The sequence below is a fragment of the Rhinopithecus roxellana genome, chromosome 7 (assembly GCF_007565055.1).
Source record: "Rhinopithecus roxellana isolate Shanxi Qingling chromosome 7, ASM756505v1, whole genome shotgun sequence".
NCBI lineage: Eukaryota > Metazoa > Chordata > Mammalia > Primates > Cercopithecidae > Rhinopithecus > Rhinopithecus roxellana.
Window position 1 is genome coordinate 151,205,155 of NC_044555.1, and position 19,289 is coordinate 151,224,443.

General features: G+C 44.9%; 2 protein-coding genes across 3 annotated transcripts in view; both read right to left on the bottom strand.

Moving 5' to 3' along the window:
• Window positions 1-1,290: 1,290 nt before the first annotated feature.
• TIMM8A (translocase of inner mitochondrial membrane 8A) lies at window positions 1,291-4,618 on the bottom strand. Its single transcript, XM_010359646.2, has 2 exons — window positions 4,162-4,618; window positions 1,291-2,302 (listed from the first exon to the last, which is right to left on the bottom strand). The coding sequence occupies exons 1-2, from the start codon at window positions 4,291-4,293 to the stop codon at window positions 2,141-2,143; spliced, it is 294 nt and encodes a 97-aa protein (XP_010357948.1). The 5' UTR covers window positions 4,294-4,618; the 3' UTR covers window positions 1,291-2,140.
• Window positions 4,619-5,078: 460 nt separating this feature from the next.
• The window catches only part of BTK (Bruton tyrosine kinase), a 37,023-nt gene continuing 22,812 nt past the window's right edge, over window positions 5,079-19,289 (bottom strand). The window contains exons 6-19 of one of the 2 annotated variants that reach the window (XM_010359645.2): window positions 17,913-18,041; window positions 17,523-17,590; window positions 16,598-16,785; window positions 16,118-16,180; window positions 15,346-15,400; window positions 14,680-14,759; window positions 14,373-14,500; window positions 13,567-13,641; window positions 12,840-13,011; window positions 12,104-12,320; window positions 10,694-10,758; window positions 9,920-10,038; window positions 9,242-9,399; window positions 5,079-5,584 (exon numbers count right to left, since the gene is read on the bottom strand). In XM_010359645.2, the coding sequence (XP_010357947.1) occupies window positions 5,513-5,584; window positions 9,242-9,399; window positions 9,920-10,038; window positions 10,694-10,758; window positions 12,104-12,320; window positions 12,840-13,011; window positions 13,567-13,641; window positions 14,373-14,500; window positions 14,680-14,759; window positions 15,346-15,400; window positions 16,118-16,180; window positions 16,598-16,785; window positions 17,523-17,590; window positions 17,913-18,041 (1,589 nt within the window). In that variant the 3' untranslated portion in view covers window positions 5,079-5,512. The remainder of the gene's footprint in view (window positions 5,585-9,241; window positions 9,400-9,919; window positions 10,039-10,693; window positions 10,759-12,103; window positions 12,321-12,839; window positions 13,012-13,566; window positions 13,642-14,372; window positions 14,501-14,679; window positions 14,760-15,345; window positions 15,401-16,117; window positions 16,181-16,597; window positions 16,786-17,522; window positions 17,591-17,912; window positions 18,042-19,289) is intronic. The other variant, XM_030933942.1, reaches the window with a different exon arrangement.

The window sequence follows — 19,289 nt, forward strand, 5'->3', positions numbered from 1 at the left end:
GGTTCAAGTGGTTCTCCTGCCTCAGCTTCCCAAGTAGCTGGGATTACAGGTGCCTGCCATCACGCCTGGCTAATTTTTATATTTTTTGCAGAGACAGGGTTTCACCATGTTGGCCAGGCTGGTCTTGAACTCCTGACCTCAGGTGATCCATCCACCTCGGCCTCCCAAAGTGCTGGGATTACAGGCATGAGCCCACCGCACCCGGTCTCTCCAACCTTATTTCTTACCATTCTCTTTAATTTACTTTACTCCAGCCATAATGACCTCTTGACTGTTCTCCATGGCATCATGCATGCAGTTCCTACCTTGGGGCCTTTGGACTTACTGTTAACTCCTGCCTGCAATGTTCTTCTCTCAGACACCCACAAGGTTTGGTTGCTTAGTTCATCCAGGTCTCTGTTGACATGCCACCTTCCCAAGGAGGCCGTCTCAAACCATCTTAAATAAAATAAGCACACTCCATAAATATTCCCTAACACCCTTACTCTGGTTTTTTTCTCCATGGCACTTATTACAATGACATATTTATATGTTTATTGTCTACCTCCCCTAACTAGACCACAAGCTCCTCAAGGGCAGGGACTTTGCTTCTGTGCACTGCTGAAATCCTGTCACTAAAAACAATGGCACAGGTATGAATTTAAATGTTTAACTGTATTTTCATCATGATTTAAAAAAATTTCCAGCAGGGCACGGTGGCTCACGCCTGTAATCCCAGCACTTTGGGAGGCCAAGGTGGGCAGATCATGAGGTCAGGAGTTTGAGACCAGCCTGACCAACATGGTGAAATCCCATCTCTACTAAAAGTACAAAAATTAGCCCACCACTGCACTCCAGCCTGGGTGACAGAGCGAGACTCCGTCTCAAAAAAAAAAAAAAAAGAATTTCCTTGTAGTACCTTTATGGGGAAAATCTAACAGGAACTTGAAGCTTTTAGAGATGTTCATTTCCCCAGATTTCATGGATTTGCACTAGAGGCTCCCAACAAGTAGGTCCATTTTAGGTCTATACTCCAGTCTACAAGGATTTGAAATAAGAAGAGGAGAATCCAGTCAATACAACCCCTACTGTACTCAGGGACTTGACTGCCAACACAGAACTGCTTCCCTTCCCATCTCATCTCAAGGTTCTCTTTTCTCTCAAAAAGGTCAGGAACCCCTGGAATACTGTGCTGTACCTTACACAGAGCAGGCACCCAGACTGACTGACTGTATTTTAGCCTTGGAATCAGCCCATGCTAAATCTCTCCGGGTTGCAGATAATAACTGCAATAGAATGCCTTCTCAATCACAGAGGTGAATCTTATATAGCTTTTATTTCAGTGATCAAAAGAATGCAATAAATGGAGTCTACACTAATTAACATTAGGCATGCACCTCTACCTGAAACTGCTGTTAGCTTCTGATTGGCCTAAAGCTTTATAACTTATTTAGGCACATCATTGAATTTTTTGTACCCTGATATACAGGGTAAGTTAACTTCTTCCTTGTGGCAGTCTAGTAATAAGAATTATATTCACTGGCTAGATTCCTTTATAAGTAAAGGCCTCTAGACTCTAAGGCTACCTATCCTACCTTGAGACTATACTTAATATGGATATTTAAGCAAATCATCATATAGGAAAGGGAGATCATCAAGAAAACTGAAGTATACTGTATAAATACTCTTACAGATCTTTTTCTCCAGCACTGATAATCAAACACTAGATAAGGACACCAAATGATTCTTCCCCCACTTCTGCCCTTTCTGATAAACACAAGGATCTCCCCTGAAACCAGAAATGACCCCACACAAATGAGAGATTTTTACGTATGTGGTCCCACTATCAAAATTATAGGAAGCAGTTAATGGGGCTTTGAGAAAAGCATAGTCCCATGTACAGTAATATGCATCTAAATAGAGTTTTCCATTCACCTGTCAATTATTTTCACAAGATTAGCATTGAAAAATACAAGCAAACATATGACCCTCAAGCTTCACACACACAAAAAATTGGTCTTTGTTCATTCTCAGATGACAGGATGTCCCAAGAGTAACAAAAGATGGGAGCAAATCCTCTCATAGCCGTTTCTTCAATCATCCCATCAACAGCTCTTCATTTCTTGAACTACCTTCCTTTTCCAAAGAGGTAATGCTGAGATCAGTCAGAAAGGCTTTCTGAGAAAACTGGCTTGGATTTCTGGGTCTGTTCCAGTCGATTCAAGATGAACTGGCTTGTATCAATGAAGCGCTCAACGCAGTTCACAAAACAGGCCTCAGCCCGACTGTCCAACTTTGGCCCAGGCTTGTCCATGCACTTCTCCTGCTCAGGACAAGATACAGAATCACAAAGGGAACTTGGAAAGAAAAAGACGGTTGGGGGCAGGGGTCCCTTTCTTGTTGCTTAGAGAAAAAAACTACCTAAAAATAGTATCTGATATGTTAATAATAGTTCACATTTGGCAGCTGACCAAGTATATAGCAATGTTCTCTAGCCTTACATTAAATTCTTACAACAATCCTATGGAATAGATACTATTACAAATCCTCATTTTACAAAGAGGGAAACTGCAGCACAGAAATACTTTGCCCAAAGTCATAGGGCCAGAAAATGGCAGAGCTGGGATATTCCAGAGCAAGAAAATGGCAAAATACAAGTGAAGTAACCTTTCAATGAATTTGGTTGTAACTCCACAATGCTGTTTGCACTAAATGCCTTTAAGTTAACTACAGAATAAAAGGGTGAAAGGATAAATCATTACAGCAAGATACACTAAAACTTACCAAAGAAGAAAAAAATCTATGACTTGAGATTCTATAACCTTGTCTACTTAAGCTAGAGATTCTTGAATCCTGTCACGATGAATGGAAAATTGTATGAATTTTCCTAAAGGGTTCATAGCTTACAGGTTTTTTTCCTTTCTTTTTTTTTTTTGTTTTTTTCTTTTTTGAAACAGAGTCTGGCTCTGTCACCCAGGCTGGAGTGCAGTGGCATGATCTCACTGTAACCTCCGCCAGGTTCAAGCCATTCTCGTGCCTCAGCTTCCTGAGTAGCTAGGATTACAGGCGGGTGCCACCCCGCCCAACTAATTTTTTCTATTTTTAGTAGAGACAGGGCTTTGCCATGTTGCCCAGACTGGTCTCGAACTCCTGACTTCAAATGATCCACCCACCTCCCAAAGTGCTGGCATGAGCCACCACGCCTGGCAGCTTACAGATTCTTGCAATAGTACTTAACCACACGCCCTACTGTCCCCAAAGTAACCAATCACAGATATTTTTTAAAAAGAATCAAAGCACTCTGGTCCAAGGCAGACCAGAGTTAAGTAAGCATCTGGTAGGTGTCATAATCCGGCAATACCGTAAGTTTATGGGAAAGGGCCTGTGGAAACCAATGACTGTATATAGTTCAAGTTAAGTGGTTCAAAAATTTCGTTCATTATTCTCTGCCATGTACACAAGCCTCAGACCCTCTAATTCCAAGGAAAATTATCCTTGGCCTCTGAATTCGGTGAATTGTGTGCATTAAGGGAGAGCTGTCCTTGGCAAGCAGAACACGTTGTCAAGCTGCAAATGCCTTCCACCCTTTTGCCAAAGTCCCCTCACAGGGCAGGCTCAATTCCTCAACCTTCAGACCCGAAACGGCTTGGTATTACACAACAATCCAACAAGAAAGCAAATAAGTATGTACGTTGGAAGAGATTACACCACTTTTATAGTTAGTGGGCTGGAGCCACTCATTTCTCAGCGGAGAGGGTTAGAACTAGGTAATGAAGGTAAATCCCGAGAAGTCCAGGAATAGCAGATTCACTGATTCACTGACTCTCTGGGATTCGGGCTGCCAAAAATAAAATCCCAGTACTGGGGACTCCAATCAGTCTTGGTGACCAGCACTAGGCAGCTTCAACCTCGGGTGCCTGAAAGTGCTGGGTGTCCAGTGGCATAAGTCTTCTTTGATACCCAGTCCTCTGCACCAACAAAGCCGAGGTCCGGAATGACAGTCCCCAGAGAACCGGAGTCACCCTTCTCCCATCCGGCTAGGCCACAGGAACCTGAGAAAATCAAGGGGTGCTGCCAGGTGCCTACCCCCTCCCCGAATCCCCGACGTTGTCGAGAGTCCCGCGGTACAAGGACAGAGGGAAAGTAGGTACACCGTTCAGGTCCCAGCCCCAGGCTCCTCACCCAACAAAGTTCAGTCATCTGGTGCACCAGCTGCTGGAAGCGCTGCTTTTGAGTTTCTACCTCGATGAAATGCTGCAACTGCGGGTCCACTGCACCCAAACCCGCCGCGGAGGAAGAAGAGGAGGAATCCATCCCAGGGCGACCAGGCTTGCAGAGACCAACTCCGCACCAACTCGCCGACCTTCACGTGTCTCCGCGACGGAACCGGAACCACAGCTCACAGCCTCTGGGACCGCCCCCGTGAATGCACTGCGTCGGCGCAAGGCAGGCGCCTAACTCCACCCCCCGCCTCACAAGCCTTGGCGCGTGTGCTTAGTTCCCGGAGTCGGCGGGTCCCACTCCTGGAGCCCGCAATCCCGCAACCCCGCAACCCTCTGGTTGCGCCCAGCCTTGCGCCTTGAGATCGCAGGGCTTAGTAAGCCCAGAGCCGAGGTGCCGTTGAGATGTTATTCCAAAAAGAAAACAAAGGAGAAAAGGAATTTACTTCAGACCACGTGGTCCATTCCGTGCTGGCCCAACAGCTCCGCCCCTGTCCCTTTCCAAATTGGCCCGCGTTTTCTGAGCTACCAGAGTTGTGCGCTGACCGGACAGCTGGGTCGGTTATTTGGCTATCCTGGGCCACTGGCTTTCGTTTTTTGATGAAGTTTTCCTCTCCCGACGTAGGGAAATGAGACTGGCAGTTTGTGCCCAACTTTCAGATTCATTCAAATAATATTGCATGCCTGCTGTGACAGGCATTGTTTTGGCATAATGCATCCCTGATTCAGAGGCAGGAGTTAACAAGAGGGCTTAAACCCGGAGGATCCTGTGAGTTCTCAGTGTAGGAATATGCCAAACTAATGCCACACAGCAGCTTTCTGGAATACTGAGATAGGGTGCTTCAGGGAGGCTGCATGATTAATAGAGATACCAAAGACTTTCAAGCTTTCTAGTAATTTTATTTTATCAAAACACCCTCCCCTCCCATCTTTATGACACCATTTAATTCTTGCCAAATTCTGCCCACCCACCCCCATACCCCCAAAGCTCTACCAAATGCCTACTCAAAGAGCTGTTGGACCCCTTTGTGCAGCTATTTACATCCTCCCTCCTAAAAAATGTTTTCATCGCAAATTCAGCCTGTCTTAATTCTCTCGGGAAATTTCAGGCACAATAATTTCTTGGCCTTTGCTCAGAAGCCACTGTCCCAGGGAATCAAAGAAGAGGGGCATTCCCAGATGTAGAGAGGGGCCTTTCTGTATTCAGTGGGAGCACAAAGGCTCCAGGGCTCCTAAGCTTGGGATTTCCTCTGAGAAAGTTAAATTGGGGCTTGTGGAGAAGAGAAGTAGAACCAAGAAGCTTATTGGCGAGCTCAGGATTCTTCATCCATGACATCTAGAATATTGCTCAGAAGAATTTTGAAAGTGGGACGTTCATCTGCTTTCTAAAACCAAAGAAAAGTAAAGTGAGAGTGGCTAGAATCCAGAATTCAAGGGAAATGCAATGAGTAAGCAGCCAATGTTTATTAACTACATGCTCTATGCCCAGTAGCATGCCCTGTCGATCACAAAAGGAAAAAAAAAAAAAAAAGAAAAGAAAAGAAATAGCAGCTGTCCATAAAGTATTTGTGCACTTTTCATCTTTAGTAACTCAGGTTATTAGTGTGATAAGAACAATTTGCAAATTAAACTGACAATCACATTGATCAAAATTGAGGGCAAGTTCATTATGTAACTGTACACAACACATTCTTATTTTGGATCCTCAAGTGAAAAATGGCTACCAAACAAGTTCAAGTGGTTGGCGAACAGAAATCTCATGTGATAATTTTTAATTTTTAGTGATTAATATTTCAAAACCGGGCCGGGCGCGGTGGCTCACGCCTGTAATCCCAGTACTTTGGGAGGCCGAGGCGGGCGGGTCACGAGGTCAGGAGTTCAAGACCAGCCTGACCAACATGATGAAACCCCGTCTCTACTAAAAATATAAAAATTAGCCAGGCATGGTGGTGCACGCCTGTAATCCCAGCTACTTGGGAGGCTGAGGCAGGAGAATCGCTTGAACCTGGGAGACGGAGGTTGCAGTGAGCCGAGATCAGGCCTCTGAACTCCAGCCTGGGCGATAGAACAAGACGCTGTCTCAAAAAAAAAAAAAAAAAAAAAAATTGAAAACCACAGGCTGTATCACTGAGCAGGGATTCTGAGTACCTGGAACCTTGTGTTACCACTCTCTGGTAACAAAACGACTAAGGGTTTTTTGTTTTGTTTTGTTTTTGTTATCACTCTCTGGTAACACAAAGACTAAGGGTCTTTTTTTTTTTTTTTTTTTTTTTTTTTTTTTTTTTGGATAGAGTCTCACCCTGTTGTCCAGGCTGCAGTGCAGTGGTGCGAGCTCAGCTCACTGCCAGCTCCCGGATTCAAGCAATTCTCCTGCCTCAGCCTCCTAGGTAGCTGGGATTACAGGTGCATGCCACCATGCCTGGCTAAGTTTTGTGTTTTTAGTAGAGACGGGGTTTCACCATGTTGGCCAGGCTGGTCTTGAACTCCTGACCTCAGGTGATTCGCCCGCCTCAGCCTCCCAAAGTGTTGGGATTACAGGCGTGAGCCACCGCGCCCAGCCTAAGACTAGGTTCTTTTTGATGGCCATGGCCCATAAGCCCCCAAGGTATTTAGTATTTGGTGGTTTAGGGAACATTCATGCCAGAATGCTCTCAATCTGTCAGAACCAATGGTCATCAATTTCTTGATTCCTTAATTCAGTGATTCTTAAACTTAGCTGAGTATCAGAATTTCCTGGGAAGTTTAAAAAGAGATTTCTGAGTTCCACTCCAGGCACACCTAATGAGAATTTCTGGAGAAAAGGCCCAGTAATCTGCTTTTTTTTTTTTTTTTTTTTTTTTTTTTTGTGATGGAGTCTCACTCTGTCACCCAGGCTGGAATGCAGCGGCAGGATCTTGGCTCACTGCAACCTCCGCCTCCCAGGTTCAAGTGATTCTCCTGCCTCAGCCTCCTGAGTAGCTGGGATTACAGGCGCACACCACCACGCCTGGTTAATTTTTGTATTTTTAGTAGAGACACGGTTTCACCATGTTGGCCAGAATGGTCTCGATCTCCTGACCACGTGATCTGCTCGCCTTGGCCTCCCAAACTGCTGGGATTACAAGCATAAGCCACCGTGCCCAGCCAGTAATCTGCATTTTTAAGAGCTCTTTAGGGTTTCTGATATACATCCAATTTTGACCACTCCTGTAAACAGGCTGTGGATAAAATACCTGTCTGAAATCATTTTTAATTAGCAGAGTAAGAAGGTCCTGGTTGGGAGGGAGCATAGCCAATCACCCTTAATCCTGCATCACACAGGAGAAAGAAGGAGTCCTCCCATTCTGTACCCTTTCTCTGTGATCTGTCATTTGTTCGAGGGAATCGAGCCATGCTCGGATCCAGATACCCACTTTTCACCTCACCAAGAGGGCTCCAGATTCACATATGCACTTGTTAGACACTCTGAAGAGTTGAGCACTTATTTCCTACTAGAAATTTAGGTTGCCAAGGATCTACTGAAAAGTCGAGAAGGCATCTTGGGAAGAACTCGAGGTAAGAGGAGCAAAGCAGTTTAATAGTAGTAGGACAGATTTCTCTATTTCCAAAATACTACACCTACCCACATACCCCACAATGCACCATATTAAAAAGCAAAAACAAAACAAAGCAAACAGAAAAACCCCACTACCTATTTTAGTTCTCTTTCAAGCAGTAGGGTTTTTTTAAAAATCTCATTTAGCCGGGCCCAGTGGCTCACGCCTGTAATCCCAGCACTTTGGGAGGCAGAGGTGGGCGGATCATGAGATCAGGAGATCAAGATCATCCTGGCTAACATGGTGAAACCCCGTTTCTACTAAAAATACAAAAAATTAGCCAGGCATGGTAGCAGGCACCTGCAGTCCCAGCTACTTGGGAGGCTGAGGCAGGAGAATGGCATGAACCCGGGAGGTGGAGCTTGCAGTGAGCCGAGACTGGGCCACTGCACTCCAGCCTGGGAGACAGAGCGAGACTCCGTCTCAAAAAAAAAAAAAAAAAAAAAAAAAAAGATCTCATTTAGGACTCAGCCAGAAACAGTAGGCAGCTAATAAAGTAGAAGAAAGGGTCAATGACACACAAAGGAATGAACAAACTTTCATGACTTTTGTTTTGTAATGCCCATTCACTTGTCTGAGTGCCTCTGGCTGCCTGTTTATGCTAGATGACATGGCCCCACAACACCCCACTCCCTAAAGCTGAGTTGGCATTGGAGTGTATTAATGACACTCTAGTGAGAATTGGAGTGGGCCTGGGAAAGCCTCTGGCCATCGGATGATCGAGGTGCAGGCCAAGGTCAGAGAATGTGTGCAAGGTCTGGCGTGGTGGTTCACGCCTCTAATCTCAGCACTTTGGGAGGCCGAGGTGGGCGGATCACTTGAGACCAGGAGTTCGAGATCAGCCTGGCCAACTTGGCAAAATGCCATCTCTACTAAAAATATAAAATTGGCTGGGCACGGTGGCTCACGCCTGTAATCTCAGCACTTTGGGAGGCCGAGGTGGGCAGATCACCTGAGGTCAGGAGTTCAAGACCAGCTTGGCCAACATGGTGAAACCCTGTCTCTACTAAAAATGCAAAAATTAACCAGGCGTGGTGGCATTTGCCTGTAGTCCCAGCTACTCAGGAGGCTAAGGCAGGATAATCGCTCGAACCCGGGAGGCAGAGGTTGCAGTGAGCCAAGATCGCGCCATTGCACTCCAGCCTGGGTGACAGCGAGACTGTGTCACAAAAAAAAAAAAAAAAAAATTAGCTGGGTGTGGTCGTGCACACCCATAATCCCAAGTACTCGGGAGGCTGAGACACGAGAACTGCTTGAATCTGGGAGGTGAAGGTTGCAGTGAGCTGAGATCGCGCCACTGTACTCCAACCTGGGTGAAAGAGCGAGACCTTGTCTCAAATATTTAAAAAAAAAAAAAAAAGGAAAAAAAGAATGTGTGCAGCTATTAGTCTGTGGCTGAATGGCCAGCTAAATGGGCAAGTAGATTCAAGGAAATAATTTAAGAGGTCATAAAACACTCACACTCACCTCATGCCAACAACTGTACATGATGGTATATACCTTCTCTGAAGCCAGATGAGGCCTGTAGAGACGTAGGCCTTGGGCAATGTGTTCAGCAGTCTCACTGTTAGTAAATCTCTCATATGGCATCTTCCCCAGGGAGTAAATTTCCCACATCAAAACTCCTAGAAGATGAAAAAAAGTGTTAAATTAGTTTGCAGTCTTTTTGGATAGCAGGGGGTCCTAGTCTTCCTAGATCAACCTCAAAGATTAGAATCAGTTGGTTCCCCACTCTGTGCTTTTTACATTTTGCCCAAATTTCTGCTATAGTACTGACCACACTAGATGGAGATCAGGGTCGTGCTAGACTATTAACTCCTCTAGAAGAGAGACAGCATCTTATTTGTCTTTGTAGTTATAGGGTCTGGCAGAGTGCCTGGTACATAATCAGTATTCAGAAGCTGTCGAAAACTGAATGAATTGTTTTCTTTAACATGGTTTAAGTTCTAAAAAGACAAGAGATCATGTCCAGTTTAGTTTTTATCCTCAGAAACCCCTGTGGTGGCTGACACACAGTAAGCACTCCCCAAGGATTGGATGAATGAAAGCAAGAACAGTCTCTCTGTGGAGGTTGCAAAGTGTGAATTTTCGCATTGCATTTCTTTTCCTTTGAGCCGTATAATCTGTGTAATCTTATCCACTTACCAAAAGCCCAAATGTCAGATTTGCTGCTGAACTTGCTATACATCAGGACTTCCGGTGGGGACCACCGGACTGGAAATTTGGAGCCTACTGAGCTTGTGTATTCATCATCCAGGACATACCTGCAAGGGATCCAGGACTTGTTGTCATTAGGATTTGGAGAGCTTGGTATTTGCTTACATTTTCTTGGCACGCTCACAAGAGTGTTACAAACACACACTTACAGGCTTTCTCAAAAGTCTCTCCTTCTCAACTAGTATCTTCTACAAATGTTACTTTTAATGAATTTCCTGTTTTTTATCTGATTGAGCTTTCCTGATTGACAATATGGTTACAAGAAGGATGAAGTGAAATAAGATCTAGTAGGTACTCCCTTCCTCTTCTCTATACCTTTTCTTTCTCTACTCTTCTCCTTCCCTTCCTTTTATCTGCAGTTGTCACTGGGAATTTGATTAAGAAAGGAGGAGTAATGGAATAAAGTCATCAGGATTAATAGATCGAGATAAGGTATTGGGGAAATAGCTAAAAAAAAAAAAAAAAAAAAGAGGAGGTAGAGATAAAGGGAGAAAGGGAGGAAAGGGATATGATGATAAAACAAAAGGATGGAAGAGGTGGCTTAAATAACTCAGAGGAAGAAAAAGAATAGAAAGATAGGCAGAAAACACTAGAATGAGAGAAAAAAAAAGAAAAGGAGAGGATTAAAACTATAACACCTACCCATGTTTCATACTGTGCTATTTTTACTTCTGGAGGGAAAGATGAAAAAGGCACACTCACCTGGACAGGCCGAAATCAGATACTTTAACAACTCCTTGATCGTTTACCAAACAGTTTCGAGCTGCCTGTAGTGCAAACAGATACCAGTGAGACTCCGTCCCCAGTACAGAGGTTAAAGGCACAAAGCTTCTGCTGACCAGTAGAATGAAGGCACGGAAGCCTCATCTCCTTCGACTACAGACATCTTCCCACCTAATAGGAATCTGTTGATGCCACCAAGAAATTTTGATTCATTTCCACCATGTGGAAAGCAACCTGCTGTGTAGTCCTAGGTAAAGCACTGAGGACATACAGAACGATTGCATTCTCATGGGCAATTCCATACTACCCCATTCCCTCACTGGTATGCTGAAAGAATTAAGGGAGAGGCTGAGTGCAGTGGCTCACGCCTGTAATCCCAGCACTTTGGGAGGCCGAGGTGGGTGGATCACCTGAGGTCAGGAGTTCGAGACCAGTCTGGCCAACATGGCGATACCCCGCCTCTACTAAAAATACAAAAATTAGCTGGGCATGGTGGCGGGTGCCTGTGATCCCAACTACTCGGGAGGCTGAGGCTGGAGAATCACTTGAACCCGGGAGGCGGAGGTTGCAGTGAGCTGAGATGGCACCACTGTACTCCAGCCTGGGTGACAGAGCGAGACTCCATCTCGAAAAGAAAAACAAAAAAGGAGAATGAGAAGTAAGTTTGTTTTGCTTTCTGCTTTTCTGCCAATGAGACTAGGACAATTTGAGCCTTGGCCTGACCGAAAGAAACAGGGGCACAAACTCTGATGCTTACAGGGGCCAGGCAAGTTAAGCAAGAGTGAAGTGAAGTGGATGGAGATTGCAGGAAATGGAGAGTACACGCCTGGTCTAAAGGAAAGGAAGTGGTTTGTGAGAATGTGGACCTGGTATTTCCAGATGGTCTAGATTTTCAAGAGAAGCTGGAAATTCCAGGGTTTTTTTTTTTTTTTTAAGTTAAATGTTTCTTTTTAAGGGTTTGCTAATTATTATATAACATTAAAAAAACAAAAACACACGTGGGCCAAATACATCCACAGGTCCCAGTATGTGACTCTGAAGGAACCAAATGATGACCCCATGACAGGAGCAGTCCCATTGGAAAGCACAGTCCCTTCTGTTCCAAATTCAGAACGGCCACTGAAAGACCCCACCATTTTCTTGTAGGTTGTAGAGGGTTGAGGGTGAGTGACTGCTCTGATTCCCACCATGGCAGACTTCATGGAGCTGAGGCTGGAGATATTTGATGGGCTCAGCATTGGGGCAGAGGCATGCCTAACTTACAGTATTTTCTAGATAAAATTGAAATGATGGCACCAGCAGCCCCCCTCAACCATGTATGATATATCTTCCACTGCTACTTCCACCCCATCAGCCCTTGGTCCTAAGCCAATTCTTCTAAGGTCCCACCAGGTCTCGGTGAAGGAACTGCTTTGACTCCAGGTATTCCATGGCTTCACAGACATCCTTGCACATCTCCAGCAGCTGCTGAGTCTGGAAGCGGTGGCGCATCTCCCTCAGGTAGTTCAGGAGGCAGCCATTGGCCATGTATTCAGTGATGATGAAGATGGGGCGCTGCTTGGTGCAGACGCCATACAACTGCACCAGCTTCTCATGGGAAAGATTCCTACAGGAAAGGCAAGGATCTAGTCTTTCCCTTTTGGCTCTGCATACTAGCAATAAAGGGGCTGTGGAGGAAGGGGTTGACCTAGTAGTAGAGCATCAGATAAGGAGTCATACCAGCAAGTTTATTTTCCTCTTTTCCACCCTAAATCCCAAAAGTGCTTAATATGTGGAAGTAAGCAGGGATTTGGAGCCCATCAATTGAAAAGGAAATGAGTCCAGGAATGAAAGAATGCTAAGGCTAAATTAGAATCTGTCTTTCTTTTGAAAGTTTAATTTTCTACATCTACCCCCAAATGCTACTGAGATGGTACACACCCATGATCACCACTATTCTCAACCAATATCTAAGTCACAGAAACCATTATCTTAGCAGTTAGGACTACCACCAGTTGAAGGTTAACTTCAATCCCTCATCCCAAACCTCTCTCACTGTAAGTCATCTTTAAACCTCAGTGGGTTGTTGTGTGAATTCCTAGACTCCAGCAAATAGATTGAGAGTTGAGTTTGGGCTATAACTCACATCATGACTTTGGCTTCTTCAATGAATTCATCTTCAGACATGGAGCCTTCTTTGATCATCTTGATGGCCACATCATACTGGCCTCTCCATTTCCCATACTTCACTACCCCAAATTGTCCAGTCCCCAGCTCCTTCAAGAAGGTCAGGTCCTTTGGATCAATTTCCCATGATCCTAACAACAAAGTCTTGGTGTGATTCTTTGGGGTCATGAATGTATAATTCTTACAATAGATAAGAATCCCTACTGGGGTAGAAATAGGAAAAGTAGTAAAAGGGAAATTTTTAGAAGTACTAATCTGTGTTTGCTTAAGTCAATCTCAGAGACAGGGGATTAACTGGTTAGAGGAATCTGGGAATTTTAGGTTCAAGGTGGCCATAAGGCAAGAAGATAGACTAAGCAACCTCCCCAAATCCCTTTATGATTATGTCAGTGATAGTAGTTAATGAACTCAGGGATAGTACTGAAAATTTTTCCACAATTAAAAATAAAAGACAAAAAGACCCAAGACAACGACAAAGCCCTTTATGAATCTATGTTTTTGCAGTCCCAGTAGTAGCCACTAGAGGAAGAAAATCAGTGAATAACCTTTGCTTGGATCTGTCTTGAGCGTCCTCGAGGCAGTTGATGCAGAACAGGGTACCTCAAGGACACTCCCTAAGGCAAGGCCAGCAAAGGTAGTTTTTGCAACTGGCCAGTCCACCCTATCCCAGAGAAATAAGGAGTTACCATATCCCAGGCCTGCCGTGGAAGGTGCATTCTTGTTTTGTTGAGACACTGGATATTTGAGCCTGGATATGAGTCCTGAAACAGAGATAGAGGTCATGCTGTTGGCGTGGTGTAGGAGGTGGGATGCCTCACACTTAAGTGCCTCCTCACTTAAAGCCTCACACTTCTGGTGTGTATCTTTCTAGTACGTTTTGAATCCCAGAAGACCTCTGTGAACCCACATATTTCCAGAGGTTTCTCCTCTCACAAAATACTTTTCAGGGACAAAAAAGAAAAAATACTAATTGAAACACACCGCCTAACTGAATATATTCCCACCTCCCAGCTGAGGCTTAGCTCACATCCTACCCTCTTGATGAAGTTTTCCCCCATATCCATGCCCTCACTGATCTCTCAGTTTTTAGAATTTTTACAGTGCTTAGAAACTTTCTTCTGATGTTGTCTAACCTGTATGTTCTGAGGACAAGGACCTCAACTCAGAATGTTCCTGTGTTCTCCTCTAGAACTGAGGACATCGCTGAGTACACAGTAGGAACTCGATGAATACTTGCTGATGAATCAGCCACCAGCCTCTTTTGTGTCTTCTCTTAACACTGAGCATCAGTCACCAAATAAAGAGTCAGTCCCTGTTGGGTGTAGGCCTGCCTCTGACCACCTCTTTACCAGCTTCTACCCAATATCACAGGTATTTCCCTTCACAGTGAATTCACACTGTCCTGTGAGGTGGATTCTTTCTCTTATCACCTTGTCTTACATTGCTTATCCTGGTGTCCGTAACCCCCTTCTCAATTGCCCCTGGTACTCACCCGCAGAGTTGTGCTGATGGTAGTTAATGAGCTCAGGGATGGTGCTGAAAAGGTGCTTCTCAGCCAGGTAATACTGGCTTTGAGGTGTGGAACACACAACATAATGACGTATCACCCCTTGAGGGTCCCTGAAGAAGTGGATGCTTAGTCAGTAACTTGGGCACAAAGGTCAGCAGAACCCAGGAAGTGAAGTGAGATGAGTTTTGAGTTTCAGAGACAGAGGAAGTGGGACGGGCACACTATCAAGGAGCTATTGGGAGGGTACCCCTCTTCTTTGTCCTCAGGGCCTTGGAATAGTAGCACTCACCCTGTGGATTTAGCAAATACAGACACTGTATATTTGCCAGCTTTGCTGGAGTCTCTGACAATGAAACCTCCTTCTTTCCCCTGAAACAACAAAAAAGAAGCTGTCTGTAGGAGGAAGTGGTGCTCACACCTGCATCCCACCTGCCCAAACTTGAGAGAGAAAATAGAACAACCCCTGATTTTACTGCCAAGTTCCACGCTTGAGCTACAGCCTCATTGCTTTTAATATTAAAAGGTGCAGGCCGGGCATGGTGGCTCATGCCTGCAATCCCAACACTTTGGGAGGCCGAGGTGGGTGGATCACGTGAGGTCAGGAGTTCAAGACCAGCCTGGCCAACATGGTGAAACCCCCATCTCTACTAAAAATACAAAAATTAGTTGGGTGTGGTGACTTGTGCCTGTAATCCCAGCTACTCGGGAGGCTGAGGTAGGAGAATCACTTGAACCCGGGAGGCGGAGGTTGCAGTGAGCCCAGATCGCGCCTCTGCACTCCATCCTGGGTGACTGACAGTTCGTCTCAGAAAAAAAAAAAAATGGTGTAATTGGGACCCCAGACGATGGCAGCTTTGACACTGCCTTGTCCAAAGGTGGGGGGCAGAACAGGCCCTCAGTTCAAGATCCTCACTTATGCAAGGAGAATGCTGTGTGCTAGTGGCTCCACACTTACCTCTTGCTTTAGCAGTTGCTCAGCCTGACTCCGAGTCATGTGTTTGGAATACCACCTGTGAAGGGAGAGTGCTGCTTGAGTGGCTCCTGGTCATAAGCAGATTGGAGGTTACAGCACCCTCCAGGGTTTGTCCATGCCGGTGATTCAGTCAACTCACTCAAACCCTATTTACTGACCATCTGTCACATGCATAGCACACTGTATCGCTTTCCCAAACCCAGGTTGGCATTGAAGATTCATGGAAATGGAGAGTAGCAGGCAAAGGCAGGCAGCAGGGAGTTGCAGGGAAGAGATCAGGGACTGGGGCACCTGAGAACAATCCACTTCCATGATTAGGGAGGAAAGAACAACAGTAGCAGTTTGACATTTTAATTCTTTCATCAGGTCATCAACTCCTTTTTCTTTGAGTGTGATTCTTCTGAATTTGAGGGCATGGTGACCTCTCCAGCTCTCATAAGTGGAGGGTGTTTGGGGGGTAAAGGTAAGACAGACACACTAATTTGAGGTGGTGGCATCATTTGATTCAGATGACATTAATTTTAATATATATCTTGAAATAAAAAAAATGTTCAAAGTATAAAAAAGTGTATATATATACACTTGTGTATGTATACATAATATACCTATATATACACCAGTGTATGTATACATATATACACTTGTGTGTGTGTGAGATATATATATATATATATATATATATATATATATATATATATGGAGGGAGAGAGAGAGTTCCTCCTGGAAGATTGTGGACTGACATAAACATACTTACTCATACATTTCTATGGAGTCTTCCGCTTCAGTGACATAGTTACTAGGAATATAGCCTTCCTGCCTGTGAAGAAGACAATGTGGCAGTTCATCCAGCATCTCCCCATCCTCCAGGAGACAGATTCATATGCCCACATCCCTGAGCTCAGAACAAATCTCAAATGGAGGTATATGTATCATGCACCTCCCTCAAAGACAACCACGTCTCTGATGTATGGTTAGGCAGTGAGCCAGTGAGGTGCGGAGCTTCTGCACATGTCACATTGGTTATATGTGCCCAACAACAGAGGCTCAGAGAGGTGGTAGAGGCCATGTATAGAGAGCTGCACACTGGGAAGTACTTGGAGGGACAGCATATTCAGTTTGGTGTGGGAAGAACAGTCTTTGATGAGGATGCTGGTCAGGGGAATTATGCTGCAGCACTTTTCACGTGTAGGGAATGGGTGGGGACCGGGCTCAGGAAGGGCTGGTGTGAACTCACCCATTTTTATCTCGTGCTCGCCACCATGGTAAGTTGCTTTCCTCCAAGATAAAATATTCATCACCCTTCCGCAGCTGTAGGTCATTTGCATTCATTGGCATATAATCGTAAAGGGCCACAACCTTTTTCAGCTCACTTGTGGAGACTGGTGCTGCTGCTGGCTCAGGCGGTAGTGGCTTTTTCAAGATCTGTGTAGTTAGAAGAAAAGGTAGGAGGGTTTGTCTAGATATCAAGTACTCTTCTTTTCTCTCCCAACTCTCTGCTTACTCAAGACACTCAAACCAGGCATAATAAAATATTACTCAGCAGTCATTCAACAACTATTTTTAAGCACCAGTGCAGGAGTTCTCAGCCTTGCATGCATATAAAGACCATCTATGGAGCGTTTAATAATTAATGTACTTCGGGAGGCCAAGGCGGGCAGATCACTTGAGGCCAGGAGTTCAAGACTAGCCTGGCCAACATGATGAAACCCCATCTCTACTAAAAATGCAAAAATTAGCTGGGTGTGGTGGTGCGTGCCTGTAATCCCAGCTACTCAGGAGGCTGAGACAGGAGAATCACTTGAACCTGGGAGGTGCAGGTTGCAGTGAGCCGAGATTGTGCCATTATACTCGAGCCTGGGCGACAGAGAGAGACTGCGTGTCAAAAAAACAAAAACAACGAAACAAAAAAACCAGAAAACTTTCCATTAAAAAAATCAGGCTTTGTTCTAAACAGGTGATTGGATTACAGGGTTAAAGATAGAGCCTTCTATCTTTTCACTGAAGAGAAAATCCTAATTAGAAGAACAAATTCCCTGTCTTAGCAAGAATACCAATTAACACTGCCAAGTCCCAGGGTAATTCTAAGACTCTGGAGTGTTCTCAGAGTTTGACTCTAAATTTCCATTTAAGCAGTGGCAGCACCCAGTTTCCCTGTATACCTGGTCCTCCTCAGGCGTTGGGGGAAGAGGCTTTTTTGTCTTCCGGTGAGAACTCCCAGGTTTTAAGCCTGCAAAACAAGAAGCCAGTGATGATATGGAATGTACTTTAGGAAAGGGCCCAAGGACAGGTTTGGTTAGGGACTTTGCCGTCCATATTGAGTGCCTTTAGGAAAGTTAGAAAAAGTAGCTAGGCATGCCAGGTCACATAGCTCGGAGAGCAGATTACCAACTGGATTTCAGCCCCCATGTACCTCCTCCCTCCCCCAGGACCCTTTGTTTAGCACCCAAAATGTACAACCTTATGCTATGTCCCTGGGCTTGACAGACCCTTGGGAGAGTGATAGAAACAGAGTCAAAGGAGGAAGAAATTACATTGATCAGATATCTTACTTCCATTCCTGTTTTCCAAAATTTGGCAGCCCATAGCATTTTTGGCTGTCTGAGAGCAGCAGAGATACTGCCCATCGATCCAGAAGCAAGGGTGGTATTTCTGAACCAGATCACTATTGTACCGGATTACTGTAGTAGGAGAGAAGAGAGAGATCATGTCTGACATGGAGGAGAAGCCACCATTTGCATGTTTTCCTCTTTGAGCTTAGTGGTGAACTTCAAACAACTCTCTCCTCCTTGGCCAACCTGAAGGAAAGCAGATCTCAGGACCGGTTGGCTCACATGACTGGCCTGCCTAACTGTGCCCTGGTCCCAGACACTTCCTATGCAGTTTTCTTTAGTGGTCTGTGATGAGGAGTTATCTCCCAAGCAACGAGATAAGACTATCTGATGGCTCTAGAGCCCAATAACAGAAATATATTATCTATGTTTTCCCAGTAGCCATTACAATCTTCCTATAAGGCAGGTATTCATCATGGTGCTTGTTTCCCAGATAAGGGAAACAATGTGCCCAAGCCAATCTCCCCAGCTTGTAATACTGATTTCTCAGTTCCTTGAGTGATCCTTTAGAGATAATTAGCCTCAGTGAGAACTTCTGCATGAGGCTTTCTATATAGAATAGTCAACAGAGCTGATCTCAAGGGCAAATGAAGGTGACTTTGCCTCTAGAATCAACATGATTTGACTCTTCCTAGGGCCACTGAAGTAGACTGAGCTCATTGCCAGAGGTAATACAGCAGCTTCATTTCCCTCATGGAGTTGTGAGGCCCAAAAGATCTCCCAGAATAAAAGTATTTTGCAAAGAATAGAGCGGATGCAGAGAGGAGGAATTAGTATTGGTGTTTATAATACTATGGCATATCAAGAACCTTAACATGAAGTCAATTAAAAAAGTCGGCCAGACGCGGTGGCTAACGCCTATAATCCCAGCACTTTGGGAGGCTGAGGCAGGTGGATCATGAGGTCAGGAGTTCAAGACCAGCCTGGCTAAGATGGTGAAACCCCATCTCTACTAGAAGTACAAAAATTACAGCACGCCTGTAATCCTAGCTGCTCGGGAGACTGAGGCAGGAGAATCGCTTGAACCTGGGGGCGGAGGTTGCAGTGAGCTGAGATTGCGCCACTGCACTCCAGCCTGGGTGACAGAGCGAGGCTCTGTTTCAAGAAATAAAAGAAAGAAAGAAAAGTCACCCAGGGTTCGTAGTGTCAGATAACTGAGATAAGAAAAGACAACTGAAATAATTGACAGCAGCAAACACTGGAGCAAAGACCCAGGCTGGTCCAAGAACATGCACATTTGAGAACATACACATTTCAGCATTTACGGCTAAGAAGAATCGCACATAACATCATCATTATTATTATTATTATCATTAT

Coding starts and splice junctions, on each gene's coding strand:
- TIMM8A (XM_010359646.2), bottom strand. CDS start 4,293: ATGGATTCCTCCTCTTCTTCCTCCGCGGCGGGTTTGGGTGCAGTGGAC. Junction 2,303..4,161: donor AGATGACTGAACTTTGTTGG/GTGAGGAGCCTG, acceptor TGTCCTGAGCAG/GAGAAGTGCATGGACAAGCC.